The following is a 20017-nucleotide window of genomic DNA, read 5'->3' as shown; positions in this document are numbered from 1 at the left end:
CCAATGCAACTCCTCACGAACGAATGTTTACTCACCAGCGACGTTATGTTGACGGCCAAACGGTGCCCAACTGGCTAACCCATCCCGGAACAGTGTTCATGAAATGCCCGGTACGACAAAGCAAGTTTGAACCCATGGTGGAGGGGGTCGAACTCATCGATACTAATCCAGAGTATGCTCATGTCAGACTGCCGGATGGCAGGGAGACCACTGTGTCGGTTCGCCATTTGGCTCCCTCAGGTACTCCTCCCGCAGGTACACCACCATCTGGCACTCCTCCCTCTGACATCCCCTCCCCAGGTGTCCCCCCCCCCCAGGAACTCCACCCGGGAACGGTGGCGACGGAGCTGCCGCGTTCCACCCGAGAGCGATCGAGGAGTCATCCCCGGCACGAATCGAGGCTTACCAAGAGGATCGGAAGCCTCCCTCAAGTGAAACCGCCATTTACTCCCGGAGAGGTCGACGGATAAAACCCCCTCACCGACTCGATCTGTAAAGGGGATTATCGGCATCCTCGATGCTCATGCTCCTATATGCTCATTATATCATATATCGATGCTCATTACCATGCTCCTACAACTCAAAATAATCCTCACTGCTTGGCATGTATGCTTCTGTAGTTCAAATAGTTTGCGTTGCTTGAAATGTATACTCCTATAGTGCTGAAGTAATCATGGTGCGTTAGTTGGGCCTCTAGTTACATTTTAAAGACGGGGAGAATGTGGTGAATTGAAGGTCGTGACGTGTGATCACATGTCGCGCGGCTCGTGCACGGGATAGATAAAGCCAAGTCTCCGCACGGACGGGGTGATTGTCCCAGGAGCATTGTCATTTATGGCGGCGGTTCACTTGGTGCTTGTTGAATGGTGAGAATTGAGAGTATATTATATCGGACTCCGTGCTTATGCTGATTTATTTTGCGGTGATTAATTGCACATGTATACATTGCTGCTTATGTACTCCTAGCTGCACCTGTATTCCCTGATGTGCCCGTAGAAGCGGCTTCAATCAAATGGAATAAAGCCTACACTCTGAAGGTTCTTCTCTCGCTTTCATTTCAAGCGTAACGTGCCAACAACACGTTAATCATAGGTTAGAAATAAGTTTCGGGTACGCTAAACATTACCTCGGCGTGTCTCAACTTATGATTAACGTACAAGTAGCATGTGTTGACGTCTGTCAACGATCGCAGACCGTGCATACAACTTGTGGCCAGCGTAGCGGAACGTGTGAGTCATACGCCGGCATACGTCGTGAAATTTCAAGCATGAAAAAATTTGAGAACAACCAAAAAGTACAACGTTTAAAGCCAGCGTACAACGACGTATGGCAGCGTTTTTCAGCGTGCTCTCAATGTTATGAAAACTTACCCATAACGTATTCAACGTGTGCCAGCGTTTTAGAAAAAATATTCAAAAATCGGCATACGTTGGCTAAAACGTCAAGGTGTGACCGGGCCTTTACTGGCGCTGAAACCATGAACCAGCCACCCTAAGTCCATTACTTCTTACAGAAGTCAAGGAACTTAGTGCTATTCTGGTTCACAGTTCCAGACCCATGGGGACCAACACATGGCTCATAATCATCCCTATCAGTTCCAGTTGATGCAATGAAATCCCCCAAGACAAGAAGTGTACCTCGTCTGTGGCACTGATCAACCAAAGACTCGAGCGTGGCATAGAATGCGTCTTTCACGGTGAGATCACTCGCCTCAGTCGGAGCATAAACAGAGACCAGGGAAATGACACTCAATGAGTCACGAATCCTTAGTCTCATAATACGCTCGTTGACCGGTGTTACCTCAATTATCATTGGAGTCAGCTTATTGGACATAGCTACAGCAACTCCTTTGGCATGGTAACCATCAGAGTGACCAGACCAATAAACAGTAGATGTAACCACACGCCATTATCTCGCCATTCTCCGGTCTCCGAACCTCAGAAAGTGCTGCAATACCGATGTCCAAACGCTTGAGCTCAGATGATAACAAACACAGGTGATCATCCTTTCTTCAGGATAGGACATTCCAGGCACTCACCCGAAGGGATGGCCTCAGGTTAACCCAAGGAGACCACCATCTGGTGGACGACAACTCAGCACCACCCTGACACACACTACCGCAATCCAACCCGGGAAGGTTACCCTGTGTTTTTCCTCCCATCATCAAAAAGTGAGGGTCCCGATGGCTTTGCCCCAAATCCCACCATCTGGTGAGCTGCCCTGCGAAGGGCAACTGCACAGCAGGTACTCCAACAGAGTGGGTTTTCAGTTTTCTTTGCGTTTTTGGTATGTTTTGCGAAGTGAAGGGTTTTGCGGTGGCTGGAGTATAAATCCTGCCAACAACCTCCTAAAAAAAAAGAAAAGTTCACTAACTGCAGGACGACGTCCGCAGACACAGTTGGGCACTAAAAATGGATGGCCGTTGACTCACAAGGTGCTCCTCCGCCCTTTGACTTCAATTTTTTTAATAGTGAAAAAAACTTTGGGACATCATGGGTGAAGGTTGTGGTAAAGTTTCATCGAAATTGTGTGTTGTTTCGGAAAATAAAGCATACACATATTTTGGAGGGGCATCTCCCGGACACCTCCTGAGACTCCAATTGTTTTTTTTTTAATGTCGTGAACAAATTTTTGGGACATCATGGGTGAGCGATGAAGGTTGTGGTCAAGTTTTATCTGAATTGCATGTGTAGTTTCTGAAAAGAAAGCAAATATTATTTTGGGGGGAAACCCCCTGTCAACACACTTCTTTTTTGTCATGCCATGAACAAACTTTGGCACATACCGGGTGATGAATGTTGTGTGGTCAGGTTTCATCAAAATTGGGTGTCTAGTTTCAGAGAAGAAGTTGCAAATGCTTGTGGATGGACGGACAGATGGACTGATGACGCACCATCCCATAATCTCCCCAGAAATATGTTCCAAGTGAGCTAAAAATTAAGTTCCATCGTGGAACACGTGTTAACGTGCTAATCGGAGCGAGTCGCCCGTCACAGTTTCCTCAGCCATTTTTAAATGGGCGGGTTCGCCACAGTCATGTTTTTTGTTGTTAACTGCCCCCACACACACAAATTAATGGGGTTGTTAGAGACAGGCAAATGTTTCAAAATATGCATATGGCCATACAGTGCCTATGGAACATCTACACCCCATTTTAAAATTTTCACCTTTTGTTGCCTTAAAGCATGGAATTAAATCAGACTTTATCCACCTTTATTCACACATCGTAACCCACAACTTCCAAGTGAAAAACAAATTCCACAAATTTCAGAAAATTAATTAAAAATATAAAACTAAAATATCTTGGTTGGATGTGTCCACCCCACTTGTACGTGTGTACACACACACACACACACACACACACACACACACACACACACACACACACACACACACACACACACACACACACACTTCAGAAAGTAATCACACCCCTTGACTTTTTCACATTTTGTTGTGTTGCAGCCTGAATTTTAAATGGATTAAACTTAATTTTTTTTTTGTTACTGATCTACACAAAATTCCCTGTAAATGAGAAAGTGAAAAGGTAGTTTTAGAAATTTTTACAAGTTCATTAAAAATGATACACATAAATATCTAATTTACAGAGGTATTCAGCCACCCCCCACCCCAGCTTCTCCACCCTCCCCCCACCCCAGCTTCTCCACCCTCCCCCCAAGCCCCTCCCCCCTCCCCAAAGTGAAACCATGTTTTTAGAAATTTTTACAAATTAATTGAAAATGAAAAGCTGAAATGTCTTTTGTCAAAAAGCATTCAACCCCTCCCCTCCCCCTCCCCCGAGTCAATACTTTGTTGAAGCACCTTTGGAAACAGCTACAACTTCAAGTCGTCTTGGGTATGTCTATCAGCTTTGTACATTGGATTTGGGGATGTTCTCCCATTCTTCCTTGCAGATTTCCTCAAGCTCTGTCAAGTTGGATGGGGAGCGTCGGTGAACAGCAATCTTCAAGTCTTTCCACAGATTCTCAAAATGGGATTAAAGTCTGGACATTGTCTGGGCCACTGAAGAACTTTCACATTCTTGTTCTGAAGCTGTTCCAGTGTTGCTTTGGTTGTATGTTTGGGGTCATTGTCCTGATGGAACGTAAATCTTCACCACAGTCTAAGGTCTTTTGCACTCTGAAGCATGTTCTCCGAAAGGATTTGCCTGCATTTGGCTCCATTAATTGTTCCCTCTATCCTTACAAGTCTCCCATTCCCTGCCACTGAAAAGCATCCCACCCCCCCCCCCCCCCGAGCATAATCATGCCACCACCATGCTCCACGGTAGGGATGGTGGTTGATGGGTGATGAGCTGTGCTCAGTTTCTGCCAGATGTAGAGTTTTGCATTCAGACCAAAGAGTTCAATTTTCATCTCATCAAACCACAGAATCTTTTGTCTCATGCTCTGAGTCGTTCACGTGCCTTTTTGCAAACTACAGGTGTGCCGTCATATGCTTTTTTCTCATGAGTGGCTTCCATCTGGCCACTGTCCCATAAAGCCTCGATTTGTGAAGTGCTGCAGAGACTGTTGTCTATCCAGCAGGTTCTCCCATCTCAGCCAAGGAACTCTGTTATTCTGTCAGAGTAGTCATTGGGTTCTTGGTCACCTCCCTGACCAAGGTCCTTCTTGCACGGTTGTTGAGTTTGGTCGGACGGCCAGCTCTAGAAAGAGTCTGGGTAGCTCCATATTTTTTCCATTGTCTAATGATGGAGCTCACTGTGCTCTTGGGAACTTTCAACCTTTTAGAAATCGTTTTATCCCCTTCCCCAGATCTATGCCTCCTCACAATTCTATCTCGGCATTCTACGGACAGTTCCTTGGACTTCATGGTGGAGTTTCTGCTCTAACATGCACTGTCAACTGTGAGACCTTCTACAAAAAGGTGTGTTTCTTTCTAAATCATGTCCAATTAATTTAATTGGTGAAAGGTGAACTCCAATCAAGTTGCAGAGACGTCTCAAGGATGATCAAAGGAAATTGGATGAACCTGAGCTCAATTCAGTGTCATAGCAAAGGTGTTGAATGCTTATCAACGACACAAGGTATTTCAGCTTTTCATTTTTAATTGATTTGTAAAAAATTCTATTAAAAAAATTCCACTTTAACATTATGGGGAATTTTGTGTGGATCGGTGACAAAAAAAAAAATCTCAATTAAACCCATTATAAATTCAGGCTGTAACACAACAAAATGTGACAAAAGTCAAGGGGTGTGAATACTTTCTGAAGGCACTGTAAATTCTAATTCTGAAATACCATACTCTGTCATCGAGCATCAATGTTGCTGAAGCAGTTTCTTGGCAAGCGTTATGCTTGGTGGTTTGCCATTGCCTTCCCAGCAGTAGTTATGTCAGGAATTTGGAATTTGGCCATGGTGTTGGCAATGGCTCAACCACACTTTGCGAAGGACACCATGGGATTTAATGTCCACCAACTAGTGCAGGCAGATGGGACACCCAGTTTTAACATCCATCTGAGGGATAGATGCACGCACTGATGAATCACCTTGCCTGTGAAACACTGGAATAACAATTTACAGCTAGGTTGAGATTGGAACCCAGGCTCGACAGCTTAGAGGGGAGTATGCATAGCTCAAGGACACACACACACATACACAAACGAACAAACGCACATGACAGAAGAAATGCTACAAGTGAGCTATTATACCACTCGTTTCACATTCATGTAGCTGCATAGAAATTTTGTCAATCAATAAAATGCAAGTGTATTGCAAATAAATGCAATAAAATGCTATTTTCCAGAGCCACATCAATATTCACATTGCTAAAGTGACGTGTAGGGCATCAAATATTCAGTGTCAGGCATCAAGTGACGTTTGCACGCCTGCTTTTCTCAATTTAGCACCCCAACCTAAATCTCGGTTTCCCAGTGAACATTTAATAAATAGATGACCAGAGCAGCTGAAATGATTTTAGCATAAATAGATGATTATAGCATGATATCAGGGGAGGAGCAAGCAGCTGAAACCAGAATCCTGTCCAAGTTCCTCCTGATGACTAACTATGCTCTTTCCTTAGTTGGGTTCCTTCTGATGACTCTAATACAGTATTTGGTCTTTCATTTGAATACGTATCCTGAAGTTATAGAGATGAATTGTAATGCAGAGAGAAAGTACATAAAAAAAGAAAATACCTGCATGTCAACCTCATTCTTAACGGCTTTGCCGTCAGCCCATCGGAGAAGTTTTCGAGCCTCAGCTGCCGGCACAAGTTTCACAAGACATTACCTGCACATCACTTATCAGATAATCTGATTACTTTTGATTTGATTGTTTGCTGGAGATAGTTTAAAACATTACTTGGCAATCAAGGTTGCCCTAAGCACATTGACAATTGGCATATACACATCACATTGTTCCTTGCCTTCAAGCTGGCTAGTCGAGTGTGTGTGTGTGTGTGATTACCGACCCAACTACAACACCCTGCAGGCAGTGTTGCATCAACTGGTGCACAATTCGTTGGCGGATGGGAACATTAAGCAAGATAACCAACTGCTAGTACTGGTTGTTGATCGATGTTAAATATCCCATAACATCTTTCACAAAGAGTAGGCAATCGTCTCCAGCACTCTGACGAAAATCCAAATTTCTACCTCACCCAAAGGTGTGCCTCAAGAACATCCCCAGGGATGATACAACCAGTAGCCATGCACTGCATAAACACAGAATGCAACCAAAGTAGATTAACACTGCACTATATAATGTACGCATCATAAACGTGCAACGAGATCGCTGTCCAGAGATTGGAAGAAGTAATAAATTACCTCGTGTTGCAACAATGATTTTACAATTTGAAATAAATTATTCAACGAGTCTGAGAGATGTCTAAACTAACAAGCTCATCCCCGTTTCCCACTCAGCCAGAGCTAATCCATTGCAAAGCATGTGCAATTGCTCCACAAGTGAATGCATCTTCTACCAGGATTCGACAGCAAATTTGTTCTTAGGATTGCTTCATTCCTGGCTGGGCCATGGCTCAATTATTGGAGTCAAAAATACACACGCTCATTTTAGAACTGTCCGTTTGGTATTGATCAAGTGAAAGACGCGTCTTTCTCCACTGACTTCTTTTACTACTCCTTCTCACTCAAAAATTTTGGCAAATAGAACGACTAATTGGTCCATCAGCGAAGGGACAGATAGGCTCTGGTCGTGCCCAATACCAGTCAACATGAGGTGAGGGAAGCTTTTATTCTGCAGTAGACATGACTCGACTCATTTATAGGTCAAAAATGTGTGTCATTTCACAGGACAGTATAATTAGAAAACCAACTGAAAAAAACATGAAATTGTGAGGTCACATTGAATGCTCTTCGAAACAAGATGAATGTCATCACCAATCTTTACAGACAGAGGACAATTTAAGATCAAGATGGTTTCACGTAAGGCATTTCATGACTGTTGTTAAAAAGGTATTGTGTACAACTACATATATATATATATATATATATATATATACATATATATATATATATATATATATATACATATATATATATATATATATATATATATATATATATATATATATATATATATATATATATATATATATATATAGGCACAAAGGCACACAAGAAAGTGCTACGCACTCTCCATGGAGCTTTTCAATGGGCCGTTTGGTCATCAAACCACAAGCCATGGCAGTAAAGTCAGCTGTGGAGCCTTGGCGAGGGTATGACACTGGAGCACGCAGCACCGCCCACCAGAAGCGGCAGCCAATTATGGCACGTCTTGTACTAAGGGTGGGTCAAAGAAGCCAGTATGCAGGGCACCGGCTTCTCTGACCCGGTGTACAGAAGGGCACAGCTTCTCTGTGGAAAACCACCAGAATAGTTGAACCTTGAACTTCAGCAGAACAATCTCTCTCCTCTATCTCTTTGTTCAGTCGCTGCCCAAACACAGGGTATTAGAGAGATCGGACAGCCCACCGCCGTCCCTCATCATTCCTACTCTTTGCCTTTCGGGCCCCAAGCTCCACTTTGCTTTTGCTATGCCATCTTGCATGACCACATCACGTACACAAAGCCAAGCTCATACATGCCTAAAGTCCTCGACTGTTACTCTTCATTTATGAAACTGGCATTGTCAGCGACATTTGTGGTTTTTTTGCGGGCATATTCGTGTTTTTTCTCACCTGCTTCCACATTTGCAGCCCAGTACTTCACACATTTGTGATTTTTCACAGGATTTTTGATTTTCCCAAATGAATCACAAACCACCGGGAACCTATCCCCCTTTTTCTCATTGAAACAATGCCCTGACATTCGCAGCTTCTCAGCATTTTTACAAGAACGTATCCCATGTATGTATATATATATATATATATATATATATATATATATATATATATATATATATATATATATATATATATATATATATATATATATATATATATATATATATATATATATATATATATATATATATATATAGTTACGGTGTGGAAATTCGCATTACACCATGAAGGGCCCGTAGGTGAGATATCTCTAAGTACATGTGTAGTTAGCCCCAAATCCGTTGTCGAGAGGGAATTTATGTGATTCATTCGGGCTGCGACGCTTTGAGTTAGGCGTTTTTCTGTTCTATCTTTATTTTGAACCAACCACGTCTCAACCGCCATTACACAACAACCACCAACCACAACTCCACTTCACAACAACCACAAACACACCTGCCTCTCAACAACCACGCCATCCTCACCACTCCGCCAGCAACCATCAACATCTCCACGAACACAAAAGGGGAACAACAACAACTCCCACCCCGATTTCTCTGGTAAACAAGAATGACAGTTGGAACTCAACTCCCACCCCGATTTCCCTGGTAAACAAGAATGACGGTTGGAACTCAACTCCCACCCCGATTTCTCTGGTGGAATGTTCCCCCGCCCGCCCGCGTGCCGCGAAGGGAGGGGCGGGGTGCTGGGGAAATATGAGAGCGCACGGAGGCGCCGCTGGGAGGAGGTCAGGTCAGGGCGGTCGGTGAGAGTGTCAGTGTCAGTCGGCGGTTCATGGTCTTCTGCCCGTCTGGGTCTTGGAGAAGCGGTCCAGAGAGTGACCCGCTCGTTGGAGCTTGCAGTCGGTGGAGAGTCCGGACGTCGCGGAGGGGACGCGGACTGGAGGCGCCGCTCTGCCAGCTGTGTCGCGCGGACCTGCGCATTCGTACAAGGAGCGCCGGAGAGAGCTCGCCCCCCATCGCACCGCGAGGGTGCAGGTAGCCTGCAACGGTCTCGTGGGACTCGTTCGGTCTGCCAAGTCCCACGCCATAAAGGCCCACGGGCCCCGTCTGTCCCCTTGTCTCTGAGGGTGGCTTCTTTCCTTTGCTTTTGAATGAATGTGTGTTGGTGCCGTTTGTAAAGTAGAACTGTATAAGTGTTGCCGTGTGTATAGTACGCGTATTCGGTTTAAAACTCTTGCTTTCGCTTTATATGTGCATTTTGATTATTGTGGCTGTATATACGTGCTTTCCGTGTGCTGCGGAATAAATGTGCATTGTGTTGAACTGTTTTCCCGTTTCGCTTCGTCTCCTTCCTTTTAATTGACCCTCCATCCTGCTTCACGTAAAGGGTTCGTAGTGGGCTTAATGCGCCCGGTAATTAATCGGAACCGTCGAGGCCGACGATAACACCGCTCGGTTATCACTGTAGCACGGAACGGACCGCTTAAGCGGATCGTGTCCGGAGTCGGCCTGTGGCGTGGTACGATCACCTGGTCGACCATCCGCGCAGGTACTTAGGTAGATCGAATTTGGAGAGCAACCCTATCCTGCGCAGGTGGGCAATTGGCATGGTCGTGGTGGGTTTAAACCCCCACCCATGACTGGCTCCCGACGTTGTTCCGAGAGGGTCACGACAGAATTGTCCGTCCGGTGGGCGACGTGCTGCGATTCGAGTTACGTGGCCGTCCGCACGCCGGCGGGCACGAATTCGCAATATATATATATATATATATATATATATATATATATATATATATATATATATATATATATATATACATACATACATACATGTACACATGCCATCCTTGTCCGAGACTTGAGAACCACACAGACTTCATCCTTGTTTGGAAGTGATGTGTTGGCATAATTTATGTACATAACGTCAGCCAGATTTAGGGTAAGAGTTGAAGACTTGGGGTTTGGAAGGGGGATTGAGGAGTTGTGTTTGGGAAGGGAGGTTGAGGACTTTGAAGTCACATTTTACATTATGTGGAATGTCCATGGGTCCCTGCCAGTATATACAGTAAACCCTCACTTTGTGGGGGGGTTACGTTCCGGGAAAACGCCGTGATTAGCAAAACCACGAATATTGAGACAAAGGCCCTATGGAAAAAGGGGGTTGGGTGCATGGCTCATTTGGGATAATAAACTTAGTACTGAATAAACATATCACATACTGAAAGTTTGTTTCCTTCACTCCCAACCCCCTCTTGCTTCCTTCACTTCCTTCATCCTGCTGGCTCCCCCAACATCTGGGTTATTCATATAAACTGGTATTTTCCTGAGAATTCTATCTGAAACACACCCAGCATATTCTACACAACAGCAGATTATGCACTACACGAGTGATTAAGGTAAGTGGTTCAAGTAATTTCACTTTGAAGTGCAGTAGAAATGAAACAAAATTCCATTTCAGGCAAATACAAAGAAAGAAAGAAAATCCTTTGTTTGAATGAGTAAATCCTTCATAATCACGTTTATCAGCTACTTTTGAAACTGTCCTAAACTGTACATTGCTTTCTTGTATGTCACAGCATTGAAACATTTCCTCAGCTTCACATTATAAAGTCAATGAGCCTGCTTGAAAAGTGATTAAAAAAAAAAAGTATTTGAAGGAAGTCCAAAAGGAATATGTTATAATACACAAAAATGTTATATGGAATTTTGACAAAATCCAAACCAATCAAAGACAAATGAGTGACAGGCAAAACAGACCCATAAGCAGGCCCATGTTGAAATTGTAGCGCTCCTGTGTCAGTCCTGTCTGATGCCTCAAAATGATACTCTCCACCTGAAAAGCAGCAGCAAGAAGCAGAAGATAAAAATGACAGTTACAATACTGAAAATATTTTTTCATGAACCAAAAACACGAGTAAAGTAATTTCCAAGGACAGGTGATGCAATGCAATGACAACGGATGCAAGGGTGGGCTGGAGGTATGAATCACACTCTTGAGATGAAGGTGCAACTGGAAGATAATTGCTATTTCCAGCATTAAGGACCCGTCACACCTTGACGATTTAGCCAGCATATGCCTGACGTATGAAAAATTTGGCTAAAACACTGGCACACGTCAAATACGTTATGGGTATGTTTGTATACGTTAAGAGCACGCTGGCATACGTCGTAGTACGCTGGCATTCGTCGTAGCACGCCGAGCTGTTAGACAAATTTTCCATGCTTGAAATTTTTCGACGTATGCCAGCGTATGACTCACACGTTCCGCATAACGCTGGCCATAAGTTGTCGGCACGTTACGCGATTGTTGACACACGTTACTTGTAAGTTACTCATAAGTCGAAACACGTCGAGGTAATGGTTAGCGTACCCGAAAGTTATTTCTAACCTATGAGTAACGTGTTGTAGGCACGTTACGCGATCGTTGACACACGTCCACACACGTTACTCATAAGTCGAAACACGTCATGGTAATGGTTAGCGTGAGTGTTCCAGACTCCCTGGTTTTTTTTTTTTGGAGGGTTTTTTTTTCTTCTTCTTCGGTATGACGGTGATGTTAACACTTCGATTTCTAGTGCGGTTATAATATAATATAATTAATAGGCTGCTGCTCAACGATATAAAATCATAACCGCACTACAAATCGAAGTGTCAACATCACCATCATACCGAAGAAAAAATAAAAAATAAAAAACCAGGGAGTCTGGAACACTGACGCTAACCATTACCTCGACACGTTTCGACTTACGAGTAACATACAAGTAACGTGTGTCGACGTGTGTGAACGATCGCGTAACGTGCCGACAACTTATGGCCAGTGTATGTGGAACGTGTGTCATACTCTGAGTTAGTCAAGAAATTTTCAACATGCTGAAAATTTCCCGACGTACGACGACGTATGCCAGCGTGCTCTTAACGTATACAAAACTTAACCATAACGTATTTGACGTGTGCCAGCTTGGTTCGGCAAAATTTTCATACGTCAGCATACGCTGGCTAAAACGTCAAGGTATGACAGCGGCTTCACACTTCATGTCTAGTGCGGTAATGATTTGAATCGTCGAGCGGCAGCCTATTAATAGCCTACGCCACGTGATCGTCGGCGATATGCTGCCGTGCGCAATACATAAGTTAGACTATCTTTGGGCATAGGTTGTGAACGCCGCCAACACGCTCAGCATTCGTTGGTATAAGTTATCTACATGTGATTGAAACGTTCTGTGTACGTTACTAATACGTTATGCATACGTCCAACACGTTATTATATGCCCAAAACATTTAAATAAAACATCAATAGTTCAGCGTACCCCAGCGTTTTACATACATTTTGAGACCTTGCCATACGCTGGCTAAAACGTCAAGGTGTGACAGCCCCTTTACATCTGACCCAATGAAGCATCCGGGCATCATCGGTAATCATACGGCTGGACGTCAACAAACAGACCGTCACTACTTACTACTCAGAGTCCAAGAGTTGGAAGAGACCGAGATCGCTATTTTAAGCAAACACGGGGAAAAATGGGGCAGGGCCAAGCAAAGGAAGACGGATATCAAGAGGATAACTTCCCTTTACCGTTAAAACCATCCTTGACAAAGGTGTTATTTTGCCTGGTGGTCATCCAAGTCAGACCAATATCAAGGGAAAGATGAAACATACCATAATTGTACCTCGCAAAGGCCACATCATAACGCTGATAATCAGACATGTACATAAGAGGTTGGTACACAGAGATTGCGGTCACATCCTCGCCAAATTAAAAAAAACAGTTGTAAATCACAGCCACGAAGGCCATGGTGCAACACCTGATTTCAAAATGCATCAACATCACAGCAGGGCTATGCATGCTCAGTGAGCAGATGACCAATCTGGTGAAAAATCAAATGACTCACCTGCCACCATTCACGAACTCTAAAATTCACAACTTTAGCCAGAATTTCAAAGAATGTCACAAAGAAATGAAAAGCCTTACTTGCCTCATGGACAGGGCTCAACACATTGAAACTACCAAATCCCCCGGATGCCATTTTCCTTAATGCACTAAGGCAGTCAATTTCATACTAGGGATTACGAGAGATCTTGTGCGACAATGGAATAAATTAAGAAGTAAAGATAACCGTGCAAAGCCGCTGTAAAAAACATATATATATATATATATATATATATATATATATATATATATATATATATATATATATATATATATATATATATAGTTACGAATTCGCGCCTGCCGGCGTGCGATCGGCCACGTTCCTCTAATGGCAGCCGCGTCGCCCAACGGACAGACAATTCAGTCGTGACCCTCTTGGAACTACCGCCAGAAACCAGTCATGGGTGGGGGTTTAACCTCACCACAGCCCAGTCCGCATTCTACCCGCACGAGATAGGTATATCGACATTCGGCGATTCACCCTAAGTACTCGCACGGATAACCGACCGAGGGGCTGCACCGCGCCACAGGTCGGCCTGGGACACGAACCGCTTAAGCGGTCCGTTCCGTTCTAAAGCGATAACCGAGCAGTGTTATCGCCGACCTCGATGGATCCGATTCTCTTTACCGGGCGTTCAAAACCCACTACTCATTCCACGATGTAAGATGGCTTTTTAAAAGGGAAATAGGACACGACGAACGGGATACATTGCACACAAGGACATTTATTCACTAAGCACGTATTACACACACAATACAAGCAAGGCAGTAATGCAATGTACAGGCAAGAAATAGAAAACAAAAGCAATACGACCGACTATAATTATTATTTACAAGCACAGTTACTTAGCAGGTTCTACTTACAGGGACACGGCGCTACAGCAGTCATACAAAACAAAAGGAAAGACCCCCTCATAGGCAAGGGGGTAGATGGGGTTCGTATGGCCATGGGCCGTGGATGACCGAATGGGCCCACGAGACCGTAGCAGGTTACCTACCCCCCCCCCCCCCCGTTAGTGGTCATCGAGTCCCTCTCCCATGACAGTCAGCATGGTCGCGCCTGGTTCCGGCCTCCCACGCAGCCGGTGAACCCTCTCCGGCACCCCTCGTCCGGACGCGCAGGTCCCCCACACAGCCGGCTCTGCTGCGCCTTCCGTCCGCATCACCACCAACTGGCCGCTCACAGGACCACGAGCGCAGGAACCAAGCGAGGAGAAGAAAAGTCCGCAACCGAGAGCATGAACCAAGCGAGAGGCAGAGCGAAGCCCCAAGGGGTGACCAGCGTCACGAGACCAAGAACGAGAGCAAGAGCCCGCGTGTGGTCCGCCTTATATAGCGTGGGGCTCCGCCCTTCGCTCCTCCCCGTTTTCGGCTCCGCCTCCCTTCGAGAAGCTTCTCGAAAAGGGACGTTCCCTCACTCCGACAGCCTCACGCCGTGCATCCACCAATCAGCAGTGAGCTGCCCTGCCCCCTTCCCTTCACACCAAGCGTGGGGAAAATAGGCGGGAAAAACCCCACAGGCTCCGCAAGAGCTTTTGTTCTGCCAATCCTGCTCGCGTTCTCGGACGGTTCCCGACGTGGAAACTGTCGCAGCGTGGACCGTGGAGGATGGCGTTCGGAAGAGGGGGTAGTGGCGAAGATGGTGGTGGTTGTTGTGAGGGAAATTGTAGCGTGGTTGGTGTTGTGACGTACTTGGTGGCGGTTGTTGTTTACTTGTAGGTTTGTTGTGTGCTTGGCGTTGCGGCGTACTTGGTGGCGGTTGTTGTTTGCGTGTAGGTTCAAAATAACGATACGTAAAGAAAAACGACTATCTCAAAGGGTCGCAGCCCGGTGAACACGAAGAAGTCCCTCTAAACAACGGTGGGGAAACCTATCTGAACACTCACTTACCGGCATAGCTAATCGAAGGAACCTTTATAATTGCGAATTTCCACAGCCGTAACAATATATATATATATATATATATATATATATATATATATATATATATATATATATATATATATATATATATACATATATATATATATACATATATATATATATATATATATATATATATATATATATGTGTGTAAACACCAACACACTGTCAATTAGTCGGGTGTTGGGCTACCATGTGCATCCAGGACAACAAGGATACGGCATGGCACGGAATCAACAAAGGCTCTGGAACTGTTCTGCAGGAATGTGACACCAGTCTTCCACAAGAAAGTCCTCCAATTCATGTGGGTTTGATGGAGGCGGAAACCACCGTCTTAGGTGCCTCGCAAGACAGTCCCACAGATGCTCATAGACAGAGACAGACAGACAGACAGACGGGTGAAAACAATCTGCATCCACCTTCGGTGGTGGAGATAATAAGCTCATCTGGCGGATGTTTGTTTGGTGTTCTGGGATAGAGTACGGAATCCAATTTACAAATGAATGAAAATTCAGCTTGGGAACTACAATTTTTGGATTCAAATTTGAATTTGGATTTGGATTCAAATTGTGATAAAATGCCAGGTTCCCCACTTCTTCTTGAAAATGCACCATGATGTCTATTCCAGCTCCCCTTCTCAGATATCCGTCCAATCTAATATAGTAGTGTTACAGAGTAGTAAAAATTTCAAACAAGCTGGATCGTGATTCAGACAAGTCGAATTTATCTCCCACTTGCCTGAGAGACAACCAAGTTTGAAAGTTAATGGATACCTCTGCTTCTCCTGACCATTAAATGGATGTGAGCTTGGATTTGATTTGTGTGAGTGGTTCGGTGGTGTGTAGGGTACATGTGCTCATGGTGTGGGTGATTATGTTGGCTTTGGGAGTGGGAGGAATATGGTACAGACTTGAGGAGCTTATTCACCTCCTCCTGCAGTATTTTTTCCTTGTATCACATTGGCAGCATCACCTGCAATGTAGCCCATGTTGAGTAGAATGTACACTTACGGTAATCCCCCACATTACAGAAATTCAACTGACGGAAGTTTGCTATAACGGAAACGATGAAGTCGTGACTAAAATTCACCCAACGGAGAGAAAATTCACCACAATGGAAATTTGAGCCTTAAAACAGTTTTTTTTCTCTCTCTTCACACGTTTACATACACCACACGTCCTGAGGGCAAAACTATACATGCACACATATATATATATATATATATATATATATATATATATATATATATATATATATATATATATATATATATGCACTTCAAGTCAACTTGTTTATTATTGGTGCCTTCAGGTCATATTTTACAAGTCAGTACTGCATGTAATTGGAGGCAAAATTAACACACGTACTGTATTCGTATTACCGTATGGGTTTTCAACATTCAATATAATGTTCAACTTTCAGAACTTCAGCTGAAACAAATGTCACCATCTGGGTTTAAATTGGAGAATTTTTGAAGTATTAACGATTCTCGACATCATGAATAATTAAATAAATGCACGTTCTGATCCGCAAGTAAATCATTGGAAAGTTTCGCTCTTTCGTCGGATGCATGGGCGTCCTTGCTACAAAATGATGCATGGATGGTTTATGTGGATCTGTTTATTTTCATCTGTTTACAAATCCAGACAGGAAGTTAAGAGTCCTGAAGCCGTGGTTTGCGGGAACAGTTCTTGATGAGCGATGCTCGTTATGTGATGTTCTCTCCGATCTCGCTGGTGGGGAGTTGGACCAGGGAGCGCTGGTGTATCCACATCCCATATATGTAAATCTGTATATTAAATGTTCACTGTATATAGAGATAGAAAGATGGCATCACCAATGATATTAATGTTCCCGAAGTGTGGAGTATTTTGTGATACATTAATTATATTATTTAACAAGCCTAGTGAGTGTGTACATGATATGTCAGGTATGTGACCCACATCATATTTGTTTGGGGATAGAAAACTGCCATGTCTGGTACATGATGATTCATGTGATTATTTTATTTTTTGGGGGGGGGGGGAGGGTGGGGAGGTAAAAAAATTGGTGGGTCGGGTACACGATTTGTTAGGTACTAAAAGCCGGTGAACGTTTTGAAGAAAAAAAAAAAAAAAAAAGGGGGGGGGCCTTCCTTTAAAAAAAAAATAATAATAATAACCAGACGATCAACTGGTGTTTGTTGTTATTTTTTTTATTTGGCCTTCAGTGTATTTGTTACATTCTCGAGTTAAGATTTTGTTCCATATAAACCTATCTCCACTTTATAATGGGAGTACAGTCGATGGGAAAATTGGGTTTGATTTGCAGAAATTCACCTTGCGGAAGGAATTTGCACGACGTAACCCTTCTGTAAAGCGAGGTATTACCGTACATAGCAGCAAGCGGTACAAATTGACATTCCCATCAATAAACAGGCCTCAAACCACATGAAGCTCTATCGATTTTGTTGCGCCTTTCTTTGTGGAAATGCATATATCCAGAGGCTAAAAAAAATTAATGTGGTCAAATTTATTTGTCAAGTCAGCCGTGAAACTGGATCCATATTTTTGAAGGGAGGGAAGGGGTTCAAAAGTGTGTTGGAGCAAAAACGGGACAGATGATATCCCATTTGATAGCTTTCCTGGGAAGAACCATGTTGGCCAACGATGCACATGCTATCAGTGTGTCCCCCTTTTCAGTGTTGCAAACATTGTTCACAAATCAATTGATGCTTACCACGCCTTCCACTTCCTCAGGAGTAATAACCACGCCAACCCCACAGCTCTGGTTAAACTTGGCCTCATCGATTGGGTCCTCTGGGTGAGTCTTCAAAAAGTCCAATGCAGCTGCACACCAGCACACAGGAAGCATTTCACATCTTTACCACATCATACACAATACTGGCAGTAAAATATCCATAAACCTATCATTCAAGGGAATATCAACAATATTCTCATTAAATATGTCCAAATTTAGGCTTGTCCAATGAAATATTGAATAATAAAAGGCAGTGAAATCTGTGAAGGAATGCCTGCAGATATACATAGCTTGAAGGTTTGAAAAAAATATTTCATGTAAAAACGGACATGCGCTGACATGACATCAAGACTTTTTGCGATCCTCGATAAACATTTTTGACTCGTATTTGCCTCGATATGCCTTTGGCAAATAAGCTTGTTAAATGTTTAAGAAACAACAACAATATACCTAACCTTCATTCACCAAATAGGGAACATACCGAACAGTGAGTGTGTGTATGTGGACACTACGAACCTCGATTTACCAAATTTACCAGTACGAGGTCTAAGAGCGAGTGAGTGCATGTGCACATGCTCATGTATACACAATACACATGTTTACTAGACTTAAAGAAGAAAAAAAAACACCAAGAAGTTTGACTGAAAACAAGCAAAAGGGTCATCAAACGTCATTGCTAATTTAAGTGCTATTCTCAACATACACCGCTTTGTCTTGCAATGCCAATCGTTTCCAAATGAAAGCTTTAAAATGTTATTTTATTGTTGTTTCTCATTACTTTGTTATTACTTCTCATCAGTCATCATCATCACACCATTTGAAAGTCTTCATCCCTGAGCAGGGGTCAGCTTTTTGCGGGCTCCAATCATGGTACCCTTTCTAATGGCAATGTTTTTTTACGGCTGGATGCCCTTCCTGATGCCAACCCTTTAGTTGCCTTCGACCCTGTAGGGATAATTACCAGTATACGGGTGCTCATTTCACCGACCTTCGGAAGGATGACAGGCTGAGTCAACCCCCCTGATGCTAACTCAGTGGTCAGCGGGGATCGAACTCAGGATCCCGAGGATCCCAAGCCACTGCCTTAACCATTAAGCCACACCAGGCTCATTATTATTTCTCATCAGTGATACTCAATACTTTTAGTTGTTGCATCAAGTCCCGAACATCTTTAACAGCCCTTATTAGTCTCAGAATCTTCTTGGGTCAGCCGGAGGCAAGGTGTGGCCCAAGTTTTGCAAGAACCTGCTGGCTTGGCCCAATGTGCAACTGAAAGTGTCAGGAAGTTGTTCAGGATGACAGTGATATCTCCACCACTCTTCGCGAAAAACACCGTGAGATCATAAATATCCACCAGCGAATCCTAGCAGATGGGATACCCACCTTAACAACACCCGTGGGACGGCACACTTTGTGATGAAACGCCCTGCCTGTGAAACACCAATCCGACAGTTTATCATCGGGTTGAGAATCAAACCCAAAATAAATAGCTCAGAAGCAAGTGTGCTACTGCTTTGTAATCCTGTCACAAGTAAAGTCTCTGACAATATGCCAACACAATGATCGGGATAGGCAGGTTTTTAACTGACTAGCTTCCACGTACACAACTTTGAAATAATAGCCAATTAGCCATACCTTCACCGAGATCCCAGCAAAATTGGAAATTGAGAGTGACTCATTTAACAAGAGACAAGGGTGATAAACCACAAAAGACTGGTTCGCTAGGGTTTCAGTGTTGCAAGAAGCAAACTCAGATTTCAATGTCCTCTGCAAAATCATAATTTACCTTGCAACAGGTAATACAGCTATTTAATTATCTTTGCTGAGAAAATCATTAACGATTGCAACACTGCCATAATAAACTTCAATTAAAACAAAGCATAAGGCAGATGTATTTTCACATACTTTTAAGGATTGGCAGCTGAATTTTTTTTTGTCGATGCAAAAAGTCACTTTGTAGAAATAAACTAAAAAGTTTGCGCTGTCATCTACTATGATATTAAAATTAAATCGGGTGATTTCATCAGTCTCAACTCATTTCAGTTTTGGAGCAGTAACATCATATTATATTGTTGCGGTTCTGCAAAACCACATGCCTCGAAGGGAATCACACCCAACATAGTGATCCTCAGGCAGTTATTTCATTAGTATTCGTGTCGCTAGTCTTTCCTTCATGTCGAGTGGATAAACGGGACAAATTGCATTGTGTGGAACTC

The 20017-nt window shown here is 43.5% G+C and overlaps 1 protein-coding gene across 2 annotated transcripts in view; it reads right to left on the bottom strand.

Moving 5' to 3' along the window:
* QARS1 (glutaminyl-tRNA synthetase 1) overlaps positions 1-20017 on the bottom strand; it is a 103187-nt gene that overhangs the window by 63291 nt on the left and 19879 nt on the right. For both annotated transcript variants that reach the window (XM_085894626.1, XM_085894627.1), the window contains exons 3-5: positions 17781-17890; positions 10965-11040; positions 6158-6222 (exon numbers count right to left, since the gene is read on the bottom strand). In XM_085894626.1, the coding sequence (XP_085750752.1) occupies positions 6158-6222; positions 10965-11040; positions 17781-17890 (251 nt within the window). The remainder of the gene's footprint in view (positions 1-6157; positions 6223-10964; positions 11041-17780; positions 17891-20017) is intronic.

The sequence above is a fragment of the Eptatretus burgeri genome, chromosome 9, assembly GCF_056783735.1.
Source record: "Eptatretus burgeri isolate ZD-2024b chromosome 9, Ebu_testis_v1, whole genome shotgun sequence".
NCBI lineage: Eukaryota > Metazoa > Chordata > Myxini > Myxiniformes > Myxinidae > Eptatretus > Eptatretus burgeri.
This window is presented reverse-complemented; position numbering and strand designations above follow the sequence as displayed.